We start from the raw sequence: 16,453 nt of genomic DNA, 5'->3' as shown, positions 1-16,453 counted from the left end.
TCCATCCATCCACACTCCTCTCTTCTACATTTATCCTCTCCTCTCCCTATGCATCTGTTAAGGTTCTGCCTCTGAATCCATATGGACTGTATAAAAAAAAGGCAACCACTACTTTTCACACCCAGTACAGTGCTGAACATTTCTTCAGCTTATTTGCTTTCCTGTGGCTAGTGCACTTTCTTCATTTTTGTCTCCGTCCCAAACAAAATCACAAAAAAAATCAAAATTCAACAGCAAATGTACCGTGCTAAAACATTTCTTAAACATATTGCTAGAACTAATAAGGTCAATTGAATGTGTCTGAGTAGAGCTAAACCCATAATGACTTGTGTATCCTGAAATACTTTGCTTTAGTGATCAGCATCAAAAGACGGATTGAGTGAAAGACCTTCTTTCATTTGCTCGGGCTGAAGCTGCTGGCCTTGGTGCACTCACTGTGTGTGTGTGTGTGTGTGTGTGTGTGTGTGTGTGTGTGTGTGTGTGTGTGTGTGTGTGTGTGTGTGCATGCACGTGTGTGCCTGTGCATGTGTTGGGGGTAGACTGTGACAGCTCAGTGATCAAAACCCATGATGGAAGGGGAGCAGCTAACAGACTGGTTGAGGTCTCAGGTAGCAGCCGCTGTCAATCATCTCCTCCCTGTAAGTGTGTGTGTGTCCGTGCACCTGTATGCTCTTCTGTTTGTCATGCATGCACACACTCTGGCGAGCATGTACAGTATGTGCATGTGCTCTCTCATGTGTGATCTTTACACGTTCCATCAACAAACAGAGACTTCTGGCCTCCAAACAGGTCCATGTCTGTCTGTGCAACTGTCAGAGGGGCGGCACTCAGAAAACAGGTAAACATAGTTAAAAGATGTAGGCTGCCTTAGTACTGTATACACTGTCTGTGTAACTGTGCAGCATCATTTTTCTGCACAGTCCACTTTGAAGAGCCAGGATGATGAAGAGGGAGAGAGAGAGAGAGGCTCCATGTTTGAGTTTCTCTGGAAAAAAAGGTGAACACTGAAAAATTTAATGTTGACTGTATTTGTAGCTGTTGCAAACATGCTGAATATCTGTGGCCATGTTCATACTGACAACACTCTCATAGAACTCATAGTAGAGATTTGGGCTTCAAAGATTTTGAGTGAGGAACTGAAAGCAACCTTTACCCTGAAAAAATGATTTAAAAACATCAGGCATTTTAAAAGGTACAATATGCAGGATTTTCCTAAACAATGATGTATACACTCATGCAAAAGTTATCCCTCTCATTCATCATTTATGACCCACTAGAAGTTTATAGCACTGTATTTATCTCCAGAAACTCTGCCCTCTGTCTGTATTTCTTGTTTGTTTCTTTTCTTACATTCCTGTGTTAATCACAGCACCAAAAATAGGAGTGAAACAAGATTGGTTTTCACTTACTTTGGAAAGCATGTTTTCAAACAGTGACCTGCGATTCCTGTCTTCTTTTTTGTTTTTTTAGCTTTTGTTTTTCCCCATTTCACTTCTATATTTTAAAAGCTGACGATGAAAGGAAGGCCCCTGAATTTAACACTTAATTGGCAAATCTGTCTTAAATTCTGTGCAGGTTTTTATCCACTAGTTTACTATCAAAAAAGAAAAAAAAAGTTGTCATTACAAAATGTAACAGTTGACTTCAGACTTACACATCCACCGGCCAGGATCTCAGCTGCCAACGGAACTGTGCCATCTTTCTGTCTGGTCTTTCCACGCACAAAGTCATTCACCTGGATGCACAAAGGTTACAATATCAGGCAAAAACCAATATGTTTTCAAAGTGGAAAAAGACGTATTTAATATGAAGTAGAATGTTGATTGCACACTGTATTGGCCATAGAATAATAATAACATGATTTTTAGTAATTCCATGATTTTTCCAAAATGTTCTTGTTAAAGATTATTTTTGGGCTTTGAGGGATCACTGAGCCTGCTGCCGTTGCAGCAATAAAATAGCCTTTGTACATGGGGTGCCTGCTCTACTAGTTGAGCTAATGGGCACCCTGACTTTTCAAAATTTTCAATGGTTTTTACTAATTCCATGACTTTTCCAGGCCTGGAAAATGTGATTGTGAAATTCAATGACTATTCCAGGTTTTTCATGACTGTGGAAACTCTGTATATTATGTTATAATCAAGGAGTTGATAAGCAGATAACCAATAGAAAATGCTGGGATGGAATAGTTGGCAGTTTTCACTTCAAAGACAGTATGGTGAAACATTATATGAACATACAGTCAATATACAGTGTGCAATGTTTCGCGTAGGATCTGAAAATACAGAAAAACAGAATAAATCAGGTTATTTGCATGTTACTGTGAAGTGGGTCATTATTTGCATCTATCTATGTGTCATGTGTGCAATATCACATAATATAAAATCCATCTAATAGACTGAAGTGATGGAAGAACCTCGTGAGTATCCGTCTGTGTGTGAATGTGCATCTGTGTGTCTGTGTGCTTTCCAACGTAGTGACTTACTGTGAGCTTTATGGCTTTCTCGGGCGCCACACCCAGTAGCTGTGGTACAAGACCTATCATTAGAAGACGACGAATGATTAGAAAAAAAGAGTGCTGTGGTACCCCTACTCACTCGCACAAATACGCATACATACATATACATCTACCACTTCCACACACTCCACATGATGTGTGGCTTCCCGCTGCATGCGTCCGACCCTGAAAGATCCTCCAGACGCTAATGAAATCTATTGATGTGGAGTGTGGGGGACATCAGAGTAGCAAGAGAGAGAGGAAGAAGGGGTAAAGAGAGGATGAAGAGAGGGAAACTGCTTCCCAGTATAGGGAAAAAAAAGGGCAGAGTATAAAACAAACCAACCAAAAGTTTACGCAGACCTCAATTACAAACCAGAGCAGGATAAAAATAAACAAAATAATCACAACAGAGCACAATGAAACTTGGCCCCCTACCCAGCCCTAAGGCAAGAAGCACACACACATTTCCTTAAAGTAACAAACACAGTTAATAATCCACACAAGTTTGTGTGTAGCAAGCCCACACACAAACACACATAATCATATACTCAATTTGGAACTTGGCAAAAGGACCTGATGCCTGGACCTCATTTAAAAGGAAACTGAAATCATTTTTGAAGATTTTTTTTTTTTTTGGCCGACGTACTTTCCTCAACACAGAACATACATGCACACACATGACAGGACATGGGAAAATTCACCTAAATTATTGTGGCACTATCGTCCCCATGAAAAGGTGCTCATGTTTCTCTTGTGCCATTTTGTTTATCAGAAATCCCAGCATTATGCTACATTAGTAACTGCGCCATTTTTGTGCTGCTGATTCCACACTCTGCGCTCAGCAGATTTTTCCAAAGTCTTCAGTGGAGGCACTTTCAACTTATGTTTCATAACTACAGTTTGGCTGTCAGGATACCTGTCTGGCCATCTATCTGGAGCCAGACCTGTCTGTCTCTGTGTCTGTGAAGCCATTCCTCTCTTGATGGCCTTTGTGTTTCCCACAGAAATTCAAGCATTCAAGTTTCCTCTTGGGAGCCCGGCGCTGTCAATCAGAATCATGGGATTTTAAAAAAAGGCCCCGCCACAATTCCAGGGGACCTCTTTTCAATTCTTCTTCAATCCGACCCCAACAATACGGACACAGACACTCTAACCCCTGCTTCTGAAGACAGGGCAGGTAGTCATTAGAGATGTCGTGCCCTGGTATGTGCGTACCTGCATGCCCAAGTAGTCACTTCCATGTCCGTGTGTGCATGCTTACATACTTGTGCCTTTGCTCAGCGTCTGTGTATGTGTTGGTGTGAGTCCAGACATGCGACATCACCACATCCTGACACAGGCCTTAAGGTATGTGGCCTTGCGTGTGACGTTCATTGTCCTGCTCTGAAAGTCCCCAGCCAGCCAGTAATCACTTCAAAGAAGACAGGTCAACAGAGAGGTGAATGCACATAGCCCTCCCGTCTACCCTACACTTTTCTTCTCCTCTCGTCTCCTCTTTTTTATTGTCCCTACTACTAACTCCGTCTTTCTTCTCTCACAACTCAGATCTTTTTTTCCTTTTTTTTCAAAACCCGTTTTGTGGATTTGACAGCCTGTGAGTCGTTTGTTTCCTGAAAGCTGTCTGTAATACGAATTTGGGGATGGACTTTGATGAATTTGTTTTTGTTTTGAGAAAATAACATATGTTGTATGTTAAACATATATTGCTCGATTGTACAGAGCATGGCCATGGTACCCACCATGATCTTGAGTTAACTTTTGTCAGACTGTTTTCTACATGCTGAGAAGAAAGATCTGGAAAAGTAAAAGCAGTGCATTGTAATCAATGTCTAATAAACAGTCCAGCACACATAAGCTACACTAACTGCTGCACTGTTAATGTAGGATATATGCTGCATCAAAGATGACATCAACTGCACAGTTAGAAACTAAACATGGATATATTACTGAATAAAGTGCCAAAGTGCCAGGCCAGCTCCCTTGACCTTCATTTGTAAAATGTCACTGAATTTAACATGTACCTACAAATAGGGGACTAAAAATTACCAAGGAGACATGCAAAAGGAACTTAAAAGAGTCATAAAATAACTAAAAACAAGGACAATAAAACCAAAATGACAAAAATTGTCCATAAAGGGACACAAAAATTTAAAGGACAACATAAAATTACCACAAGGAAACAAAAAAACAAACAAACAACAAAAAACACATAAAAAAGGCAAAACCACCATAAAGTCTTATTCCTATCGAGGAGAGGTGGTGGATATTTGGCATATCTGTGCCCAGGGACCCACTGTCTCATAATCTGCCCATGCAACCCCAACCAAACATTGCGTGAATATTTGATATTATGCATTTAGAAGAATTGGGGGGTTAAATTTGTGTCCATGCATACTGACCTCGGTAGAGGCCGAAGATGCCCTCATAGCGCACCACCTTCTTAAAGCAGTCGAAGCTGTTCTTATACATGAGCTCTCCCACCAGCGAGCCACTGCTCCTCTGGTTTTGCATACGCGTCTTCACCAGATCAATGGGGTACACTGCTGTGGCACCCACAGCTACAGAAAATAAACAAAAAAGATTATTAAGATACTGGTCAGGTTCTGAATACACTGTTTGATCATTTCAATATACATAGTAGTAGTATATATAGTAGTTAGGTAGTCATCCATGGTCAATGTATTACCTGCACTAGTTGGTAGGCACACCCCCAGTGTGGAGAAGCATGATGGGGTAGAGACACAGAAGCTAAGTAATGCACTGTTGTGGGCAGGGGCAGCAGCAAAATGTATTATAGCTACCTAAAAAAATCAATGACAGTTTATGTGTATGCTACATTTAGAATATTCTCACAACTAAACCTTGGCACTATGCTCAATACTCTTGTCAATGCCACCAGACTTCACTGACAAAAAGTAATTTTAGGTTGCTGAACATGGGAGCTGCTGGGCTACCGCTGCCTCGATTACTTTGTGTTATTGTGTCACCTTGGTGAATCCAAACCTTCTTAACGCCAAAGTCACACAGTAACACAGATAAAATTATTTTTAGGTGGCTAAAATAAGTTTTGCTGCTGCCCCCTTTCAAAGAGGTACATTGCAAAGCTTCAGCGGCAGTACTCTTGCCTGCTTCTCCACACTGGGGTCGTGCCTACTGACATCTACTGTAGGTAATACACTGACTTTGGATAAGTACATATTCAGTCATACAACCTTACATCAAAAGATCCAAACTGTACCCTTGAAGACAACGTTATTGAAACATACAGAGAAAGTTATACAGAGAAGTAAGAGTACAGAAAAGATAGTGTTGTTAGCATCATATGATATCTGACAACAACAACTTTAAGCTACCTTTTCTTTTGAAACTATTATGACTAGACTGACGTGAAGTCTACCTGGACATGCAGATTAAACAGTTCACCTGTGAATGAAATAAAATCGCAGAGCACACCTTCTCATAAACAGGTTGAGACTAGCAATTTATTGCCGTTTGTGCAGTTCAGAGAGTTTTATAATGAAATTTGTAACTCCCATCAAACCTCACCAAGATGCAAGAGAGGTTTAGGATAAGAGTATGAAAACACTGTGAACCCTAAAAATAAAATTCCACAAACCTCTACTGCAATTGGGAGCAACACAAAAAAGCAGGTAGCTTTTCTAAATACCACTGAAGATACGTAGGTGATAAAATATGTCTTTGTAATTTGGGTGAACTGACCCTTTAAGAAGAAGACGAGGAAAAGGAGGAGGAGGAAGGGGAAGTCTGTGGGGATAATGTTAGGAAAGATGTCGAAATGTTTTGAGTCCCAGTGCCTTCGGCCCGTCAGACGGACACAAACAAAAAGAACCGACCCAAGGCGACAGACTTAATTAGAGAGGGACAGAGAGAGAAGAAGGGATGGCAGACCCATACCTCCTTATTAAGCTGTCTCCTTTGGGATAGAAGGAGGAGGAGAAGGGAGGAATGAAGGAAGGGAGGAGGAGGAGGAGGAGGAGGAGGAGGAGAAGGAGGAGGAGGAGAAAAACAGTGGGGAGTCTGAAGCCAAATACAAGGCCTCGACACCGGCCTTCACCCCCCACCCTCATCCTCCCTCTTCTGATCACTCACACAGGTACAAAAGAATCCACACAAGAGGGTTTTCCCATGACACGCAGAGGAGCGAGAGCCAGGACAGAGGGAGGTGGAAGGCTGGTAAAGAGTGGAAAAAGAGACAGAGAGAGAAAAAGAAAGAGAGGGAGCACTTCTCTTTAAGCAGGGGAGCAACCGTTGCTCTTGTAAGCAAAGGAAGGGGCAATAGAGGGGCCATTGTCCTCCGTCTCTCTCACCCTTTTCTTATGAGGACGGCGGAGGGCGGGGGGCAGGTACACACGCAAGCAGGTAGGTGGATGGGTGGGTGGTGGGGTGAAGGTATGCAGGGAGCCAATGGGGCGTGACTCTTACCCCCTGCCACTGAGCCAAGGGTGAACCTGTAGGCCGACTCTGCCACCTGGATGAGGATGGGGCGGGAGACGTCACTGCCCAATTGCTGCTCACACAGCGGGAAGGAGACAATGAAGACATTAGTGCATAACTGGAATACAACAACTTAAGGAGTTAGATAGAGACATGACACTAGACAAGCAACTGTTCCAGACAGAGCTCTCTTTACCAATCCACATACACCTTAATGTTGTTTCTCATGCTACTGTCACACAAGCTAAATTACAGGCTATTAAATCAATCATTTGTCACACCTGCTGTATAGTGTTTTAAAGCAAGTCCCAATTTTATGATGGATATTGGTATACAGTATAATGGTTAATTAATAAAGCTATGCAGACAGGAAAGAGAGTGGGAAGCTACGTAAATGTTTTTAGCTGATGAGACATGCAAAGTCATACAATACAAAAAATTCTTAATATGCAGGCAAGATGTTTAGTATTTTATAATGATGTACGTATAATATAAAATATATTATTAAATTTTAATCATTTATATATCTTTTAGACTATATAATGCCAAAGAATGGTGAAAAAAGGGCCATTATATCTCACATAGCTCCAGATGATGTCCTTACAATGCTCCCAATCTACAGAAAAGGTAGTTACAGGAATAATTAATTGTCAGAGTTCTCAATTTATTTATTTGTTGACAGGGAATTGAACTAATACACTAAACAATTTGGGACTATTAGAAGCAACAGAAATACTGCACTCCTTGATTGCTGGAATTAATTATGTATGATTTTAAAGTGTGATTTTTTTATTCCTAAAGATATTTTTTTCATTTATCTCTAATCGAAAAAACACATAAAAGCTGAATTACTTCTGATTCAAAATATTAAATGTATTGTGTGGATTTAAAGTGAAAACATATAGCATTTCTGTGTTATTATTGTTGGCGTCACTGTCGCAAAGACAACCAGATTACTCTCTGTTTTCCTCAGAGCCTAGCAACTTCCAACAACAAAGGACACAGTGTTTTGGTTTCCACAGTTACTTCGTTTGGTCCACTGTTTGCCATTTCCACCACTGGGAATAGTTACTGCAAAGCACTTGCACTGATACTCTTTGCTAACTTTGGATAGTTACGGGAAAAAACAGAAGTGCTATCCTCTTTCTGGGTTGGTAGCACAATGGTTGACGCACTTCCTTTGTGCCGTAAATTGAGCCTTCATTTTCCTAAAAGATTGGTCAGGCAGTAGTGTAGAATGGAAGCAAGGCCTACAAGAAACCAATCTAAACACAGATGATGTTATTATTCCACAGAAATGGCATGAAACAAAAAAATTTTTTTTCTTAAACATGTAAGAAAACTGCTTTAGATTTATTAATAATTACTTGTGTCAATCAGACATATTCTGTTAACTTACCCTGTTTTCCTGATCTAAGCACAGAGCTGGTTATATCATCTGTTGGCATATTTGATCACGACTGCTTTATTCGACTGCTTTTTTTCCCCTTTTTTTTCAATTTTTTTATTGCTTACTTGGGTTGGCTGTCTCACAAAACTCACAGTGCCTAACTTATCTGGTCCACACTGGTGTGTATAGGCAACTGTTGAATACAACTAGAATCAAAGTGCTCTAATATCATCATCATGATATGCAAAGAGCAGAAGAGACCTTGCTTTGGATGAGGGGAAGAGTAAGGCATGCAAGGAGAGAGGACGGACCCACTGGTACAGCACAGTGTAAATGCGCGGTGCACTGATTGCAAAGAATTTTTAGTGGACACGGCCCAAAGTGTCTGGTGGAAACATAGCATAGCCACACCCCTTCCACCTGAGGTACCTGTTGCCTGGTTTGATCAGAGCAGCCCTGGCCTCTTGACCCTGGGGAGAGGGTTGGGTGCAGTGTTGTAAGAATGCAGCCTATGTGTGTGTGTGTGTGTGTGTGTGTGTGTGTGTGTGTGTGTGTGTGCACACACACACACACACACGTGCGTGCGTGCGTGCGTGCGTGCGTGCGTGTGTGTGTGAGTGAAGGGAAGGACGGGGAGAGGGGGGGTGTCTAGAACAGGTCCACCTGTCAGAATGAACTTCCACCCCTTTCTCTCTATAGTTCATCCCCAGAGGTTTCTTCTTGCCCAAATGTCTCCTTTAAACACAATCTTCCCCACTTCTACCATCCTCCTCAGCTCTCTCTGCTTGATGACTGGTGAAACTTGGCAATACCTACTGTCAGGATGCTTGAGGGAGAGAGAGGGAACAAGTTAACAGGATATAAAGAGAGAAAAGGCAAACCGACAAAACATGTAGAGAAATGAGAGAGATGGAGAAAGAAGTAGATCAAAAAAGGAAATATAGAGAACTAGCAGAAGATGAGGAGAGAGCTCCAGCAAGCTGGCGGCCAGCCCCTGAGGCCAAACCACAAGGGCCTAAAGTGGCTCATTGTGGTGGGACTGGCGTCTGTGTAGTGCTGGGCCCCTTTGCTTTCTCCCCTTTGGCCCCCGCCTGCTCCAATATGGCCTGGCCAAGCCTTGACTGTAGAGCTGGAACCCACCAGGCAACACAACTCTGACCAAACAGCTCAAGAAGGAAAACAGTCCCCTGCTCATCTGTCTGGCTGTCCATACGTCCTTCTTCCTCCTCTTCATTACAAATTGCTCTTGTTAGCTGCTGCAAAGTCTTTTCCCATCTATCATTTGCAATGTGAAGCATGTTTGAGGTTTATTAGGCCTTGAGGATGGCTCTGTTTGTCTTTATATACTAGGACTGTGAGTTTTGTCTGTATGTTTTTTTAAGACATCAACCACATGTCAGGGAGAGGTCTAGTGGTGTTTTCTCTAAAGAAAGCCTCTTTAAGTTTGTGATGGGAGGTTACTTGGACACAACTTGGTCTGAACCTTGGCGTGAACTTTTAAAAAATGAGCTGTGCTGACAAACACTGGCAGGTTTTGGGGGGCAATCTTTCCACTTTATATCTGACAAGACTTCTTTGGATTTTCCTCCTGTGATTATTTTTAACTTATATTCAGCATTCTTAAAAATTTTCCATTTCAAATTTCCATACTTTTCCAGACTAAAAATTAGACTTCTCGTTAGATTTTTCAGGCCATGTTTGACATCTGGGTACAAATAGCCAGCCCTTAAAAAATGCATAAAGTTAGATGACGTCCCACTGTCAAACATCCCCGCCCAAAAATGAAGTAAACTCACTGGGTGGTACCTAAACTCATGGGGAGATTAGGAGATAATGTGCCCCTAGGCAGAGAAATGCAAAAGGCCCTACCACCTCTCCTACACAGAGCAAAACACGAATACTTAGTGGTGGCCTCTTTTTTTGTTGTTTAGCATTTTCTTTGTTGTCATTATGCATCTGTTTGTGGTTTTGTGTCTCTTGGTAATTTTGAGTCTCATTTTGTGTCTCTTTGTTGCTATTCTGTGTTTTTTTTAATCATTTTTATCTCTTTGATGCTGTTTTGTGCCTCTTTGCAGTTTCTGTACATGATGATGTGAGTGACATTTTTCGGGTGAGGGCACGACAAAGATCTTGTGAGAGGCCAAAGAACCATGTGGACTGAGAAGGTATAGTAATATCACCAGACTTTTCTTGTCGTGCAACAGTCAAAGTCTGCACAACTGCTGCACTAAACTCCGACAAGTAGCTTGCGTAGCTAACATATCAGGAGACAGTAACGTTATGCTGCTAAGATCAGGCTGTAACTTGCTATCTGCTAAACGTCTGTCTAAACAGGCTGAATGGGTTTATGACAAAGAAAAAAAAGACTCAGACTTGCAGCTTACTGTTTTGCAAAGCTCTCGCCAATGAGTAATAGCATGTCCAAAATTTACTGTAGTCCAGGTTCTTGTCAGTCTGGGTCAGTCTCTCTTTTTCTCTTCCTAGCTTTCTCTGTCACCGTCTTCTTCCGCCTTTTAGCCTCAGCTATTGTATCAAGCTACTGAGATGAGCTAACTGGCTCCTTCTTTAAACTTTCTTTATAGATCATTTACAAAAAAGAATACAGAGCTGGCTTATTTTAAGCTGAAGGCCTGTGTGTGATGTAGTGCCGTAAAGCCAAACGCATTTCTCGCCAGAGAACCGCTGGCCAAGTTACATAGTGCTGAGGGCAGGCGACTGGGGTGCTCTGTGGGAGTAGGATAGATGCCATTCTCCCTGTTGAAAATTAGAGTACTATTAGATTGGCTTTGAAACTGCTATTTTTAAGGTGGAAAACTACATAATGTTGCTTTAACTGGATAATTTACAGCAAAATCACAAATCCAACTGATGTTTTGGTTTGGGGGATTAATTACTTGTTAACAGGAGATATCATTATCCTTAATTATAAATCTCATTCATCTGCATGGTGACACCAGAGAATGTACTGAGACGAAAAGGGAGCTGCCAGTGTGGAAGAGGAAACCAAACACATCAACAAGTCTTCATATTCTGTACCTGTCTCTGGACCTCAGCCAAGTTGTAAGGCAGGGTGCCTTCCTCCAGTGGAGCAATCTGCTCAATGTCCACTAAACCAACACGTCTGATGAGGAGAGAGAGAATGTAGAGTGAGAGGTTTCAAGTAACTTTCAACTGTTGTAAAAACTCTCAGAGGAATATAATATTTCATCACTGCATCATCTAGTCCATGACCTTTGGAAGCATGATCCGTCAGTCTGAAGTTACGCTAAGTTTACAGATACTTTGCCATCGTTCCATGTGAAAATATTGTGGCATTCAAAAATCCAGGCTTGTGCTTGGCATGATTGAGTGAGACAACCGATCTATAGGAACTGACAACTCCCACTCCTTTATCCCTTCATCCAAGTATAACAAAGATATTTAACCCTTGGATGTAAAACTGCTGCCTCTCTGAGTCTTTCCATTGCATCTCTATGGCAGCTCCAGATTTCCCAGGCTGGGGGAACTGGGAACGCCAAATAACCCCCCACCCCCACCCCTCTCCTCTGAATATTGGGGCTATTATCTCTCGCATCTCCAATCAAGGGGAGTGGAGAGGGTTATTAAAGTATCCCATTGCCCAGAAATAATAATCAGGTGGTGTCTCAGGCCGAGGTTAGGAATTATGAGCGCACTGGTTGGGCCGCGAGGCAAACGCAAAGGAAGTGGGGGAATGTGAAACACATACAGTTGTTGTGTGCCACGGATCATAGAGACTGGAATTGCCCTTTTTTCAGATAAATGGGAGTTTGGATTGGTTTTGGACTGAAAGAGGATTCTCTGGCACTGATGTAGTGATGTCTGATTCTTTTGATCCTTTCACAGAGAAGTTTGAGAAGGAAGAAAGCGTTCATCTCTCTAAGGTATGGACCCTGGGGCTAAAGGTGCGCTTTGGGGGGCAAGTGTGGGATAGACTTACTTTCTACAACTCCCTGAGTAACTGAGGGAAAAAAAATAAATGACTTAAGTATGAATTCAGTCGTAAGATGTTATACCTCCATTACAACTGTTGAGCTACAATTTGCTGAATTTACTTGCCTGTTCCCAGTGAAACATACAAAAAAAGTCTATACTTTTATGGTCATCATATCCATATTACTAATGATTATTTCCTCAGAGATTGTGTCATCCACCACTAAACTACACTACATATAGAAAAGCAAGTTATACCCAAACACAGTCACATTTTCAAAACTGAGGTATTAAGCTATATTTCTTTCTGTGTGCACTTTTTAGCTTTTTTTTTTGCTTTAGATTTGTCTTTGCCTGTGTGTGTGTGTGTGTGTGTGTGTGTGTGTGTGTGTGTGTGTGTCTGTGTGGGTGTCTGTGTGTGTGTCTGTCTGTCTTACCCACGGGGCTCTGACAGGTCAGCCAGCTGAAAGAGGATGTCGACTTCCATGGGTGTCACCTGGCCAAACCTCTGAGCTGCCATGATGAATTCCTCTACAAAAAAAGACAGATACAAACCAAAATTCCCAGATATGCACACACATTCAAAAATGTGGAAACAGTAATACATAAGCCATAAAATCAAAAAATACAAAATAAATCTCAATTTGAAATCAATTTTCTACTGCCAACCTGTGTACAGGTCATGTTGGCGGGAAACAGCAGAAAGGTTTTCTCCATAGCTCAACCTGGGGGACCCCCGGGTATTCCCAGGCCAGATGGGATTCAAATAATTTCTCCAGTGTGCTCTGGGTCTGCGGACCTCCACAGGCACACAGGGAGCATCATGTCAACCTAAACTGCCTCCTTTCAATGCAAAGGAGCTCCTTTTGGATATCTGAGCTCTTAGATACAACTCAAAGCTCATGACCACCAGTACAGGAACGGAGATTGACAGGTAACTTGCAGGCCTCGCTTTTGGGTTCAGTTACAATTTTCTCTCTTTACAGTGTACAAGGGTACAACATCCACAAGACTGTGGACCAGACCTACCAAAGTGCGGTGCGCTTTGAAGCCAATTTTTGTATTGACAATTACAACATTGAGGTCTGTCATGTGATGCCATTTGGCCCAAAAACACTTTTGCCCATACACTTACACTGGAGAACAGACACCTGTGAATCAATGGATACTTATTTTTTATCTTCAAACCCCCCACCCCTGAAATGACTCATTGCCCTATCTGGATATAATATATTTAATCCTATAACATTCTGAAAGTCTAGAAGAGCTGCACAATTATCTCATTCAAATTAGCAGAGGGCTAAACCAGAAGTTAGTTACTTGGCCAGTGGAAGTTAGCTTCTTGGCTTTATGCAGCAATGAGCAACTGTCAGGAAAGAACAAGGGTTGCCTACAATGCTGTATCCAACTCTCTTTAAACATTTTTGCTGTGGACAGGGCATTGATATGACTGTTCATATTTTGCTCCATTACAGATTCATACATGCAACTTCATATCTCCAACTCCTTAACCCAAGACAGCAATTCCATCTTAACTCAAAGCATTCAACTGGCCTTTTTCCAAGTCTAAACTCTGGAGGTGCCGAGAATGATCCTAACAGCTGCACCGCTGACTCCAAACTGCCCCAGTGCATGCTAGGTCATGCCCTGATGGAGCCAACAGGACTACATCATCAGCAAAGAGCGATGCAATTGAGATGTCACCAAACTGAACACTCTAAACTCCTTGGCTGTGCTTTGAGAATCTGTCGAAGACAATTACATACAGAATTGGAGATGAGGAACAGGCTTAGTGGATCCCAAATCCCATTGAGAATATGTCTGACCTTCTGCACAGAATGCAGACTCAGCTCTAAGTTATACAAGGACTGGATGACAGTGACCAACAGGTCTGGCACCCAATTTTGTGGCAGCAGTTTCCATGCAAGAGTGAACAGCTGTTACACTGTATCACAACCAGGACAGAATATGTATTGCACCTCCTTAATCCAAAACTCAATATACATTGATTTTATTATTCCAGATTTTTCTAGTTTAAGGTTCAACGGAAATGTTAAATCTCAGAAGAATTTGATTATTTTTGGCGAAGGAACTTGAGCGTTATCTACTTTTGTTGGTTTGCCAAGGCTTTGGTTTGAAGCAGCAAAGCAAATTTGGTAAAAAGTCAAAATATGTGGTACTAAGCTGAATGAATCGCCTAAAGACACACTGTTATCACGTACAAGAGCAGTTTCCTGTGACTGACATCTCTTTTATTCCTATCTGATTCATATTTCCATTAACCGTTCATCATACTGTATCACAGATATGGTATCATCCATGCACCAACATAATATGCCTGATTTACAGCTAAAATATTGTGAAATAAGCCTAAAAGCAAGAAAAATACAGTTAGAAACATTGTAGGTATATTGCTATTTTGTGTGGGCTTTATCTTTAGTTCATTTCCTGTGTTTCCTGGAACAACTTCTGACAATTCAGAAAAACACAGACTTGCTACTTTCAGTCTAAACGCCCTGTCACACCAAGCTGACAGTCGGCCGTCGGTCAAAGCTGGGCCGCTGGTGAGCTTCCATGGCCCCTGTCGCTATGGTGTGTTCTGCACCATTGACTCTCTTTGACCCTTGCTGGCTTTTTTGACTATCATTTCATCATGTTGAATTGGCAGCTGCGTTGGCCGTGGAGCCCATCGGTGACTGAAGTCACTCTGATTGGCCGTTCAGCTCAACTCACATGAAGGGAAACGGAAGTGAGAAATGTAAACAACCAGCTAAAGTCAAGAGGAAGTGAGGTCCAACAAACTTGTTATATAAGGAAAGATTGTTTTTCTTTAACCTTTGAGCTCTTTGGTAGAAACATTTCCCGGTGGTTTGTGTTGTTGTTCACTGGCATTCAGTAAATATGCTTTGTTCTTTCAACATTAGATTGTATTGTTAATGTGCTAACTCGCTAACTAACGTTGAGATGGTTTCCATCGGTTTCCATCGGTTTCCCATTTGAATTAGTAGAGACGACCACCATCTGCTGGGCTGAAGGGGTATCTCCTCTCACAAAGGCGCAGAATGTACGTGCTCATTTGCTGTGGTTTGGGGTATTCATGTGTAACTTTCTGGCCGAGACACGGCGATGTGAAGCTACACAGCAGGGGGCTTTTGTCACTGCAAGGTTTCTGATTAGTATGTCTGGGCCTAAGGTGGGCATTTTCCATCTAAATACAGATGGATGGCCGATTAGATAACTAACACTCGATCTCGCCCCTTAGTAAAATGTTGCATTTCATCAGTTATTTTACAGTACATGCATAAAGGAATGTGATATATTGATAAAGTTGACCCTGACATGCAGGACCTAATGCTAGTAGCTGCTTTGCTTTGATTTTCCCCAAAGCTCTGCCACTCACACCAGTTACTTTATGTTATTTGATTGAAATTTACAAGTGAGAAGTGTAAAAGCATGTTGTATTCAAAATAATAAAATGGATCAGAAAATATGGCCAGGGAGAGTTATGGACTTCAAGAGTTCGTCTGAGGAAGCTTTAGTTTTCCGTAACTTAAGACCTGGTCTATTGTTGGTGGAATAAAGAACAGGTTGACTGTAGGCTGGCTTACAGCGGAGGAGTCAGCATTGTTTGACCTGCTTTATTCAAAGAGCAGCAGGCTGGGGTTGTGACAAAATCGTCCTACACTGGAGCCATTCACCCCGCCGAGGCTCAGCTTACCCCTGAGGCATGCTCTTTTTCTCTCTCACACACACACACACACACACATCCATGGGTACATGCAGGTAATGCTCACAAGCATGTGAGAGAGCATACTTACACAAGAATATACTCACATACACATGCACACACACACACACGCAGACATAGACAGAGTTCTGTCTGGGGAGATCACAGATCACAATGCTGATAACCTGTCTACCTGTAGCCTGTAGTCACTAATACAAACACACATGCACGCACACACACACACACACACACACACACACACACACACACACACACGTACGCGCACACACACACTCCTGACTGACCTTTATACACATTTTATGATTAACTGACTCTCAGTGTATTGGTCTAGCCCATTGTGTTAAATAACAACTGCCATGTCTACACACACAGCTCCTGGCTAGTATATAATGTAAGCTATATGTAAACC

At 41.9% G+C, this 16,453-nt stretch overlaps 1 protein-coding gene across 1 annotated transcript in view; it reads right to left on the bottom strand.

Annotated features, from left to right (window-relative positions):
- Positions 1–16,453, bottom strand: part of LOC121958172 (calcium-binding mitochondrial carrier protein Aralar2) — a 62,791-nt gene that overhangs the window by 21,628 nt on the left and 24,710 nt on the right. The window contains exons 8-13 of the mRNA XM_042507043.1: positions 12,734–12,827; positions 11,382–11,466; positions 6,944–7,028; positions 4,900–5,058; positions 2,486–2,538; positions 1,655–1,735 (exon numbers count right to left, since the gene is read on the bottom strand). Of these exons, the coding sequence (XP_042362977.1) occupies positions 1,655–1,735; positions 2,486–2,538; positions 4,900–5,058; positions 6,944–7,028; positions 11,382–11,466; positions 12,734–12,827 (557 nt within the window). The remainder of the gene's footprint in view (positions 1–1,654; positions 1,736–2,485; positions 2,539–4,899; positions 5,059–6,943; positions 7,029–11,381; positions 11,467–12,733; positions 12,828–16,453) is intronic.

The sequence above is a fragment of the Plectropomus leopardus genome, chromosome 18 (genome assembly GCF_008729295.1).
Source record: "Plectropomus leopardus isolate mb chromosome 18, YSFRI_Pleo_2.0, whole genome shotgun sequence".
NCBI lineage: Eukaryota > Metazoa > Chordata > Actinopteri > Perciformes > Serranidae > Plectropomus > Plectropomus leopardus.
The sequence above is the reverse complement of the archived record's forward strand: the minus strand, read 5'-3'. Positions and strand labels throughout refer to the sequence as shown.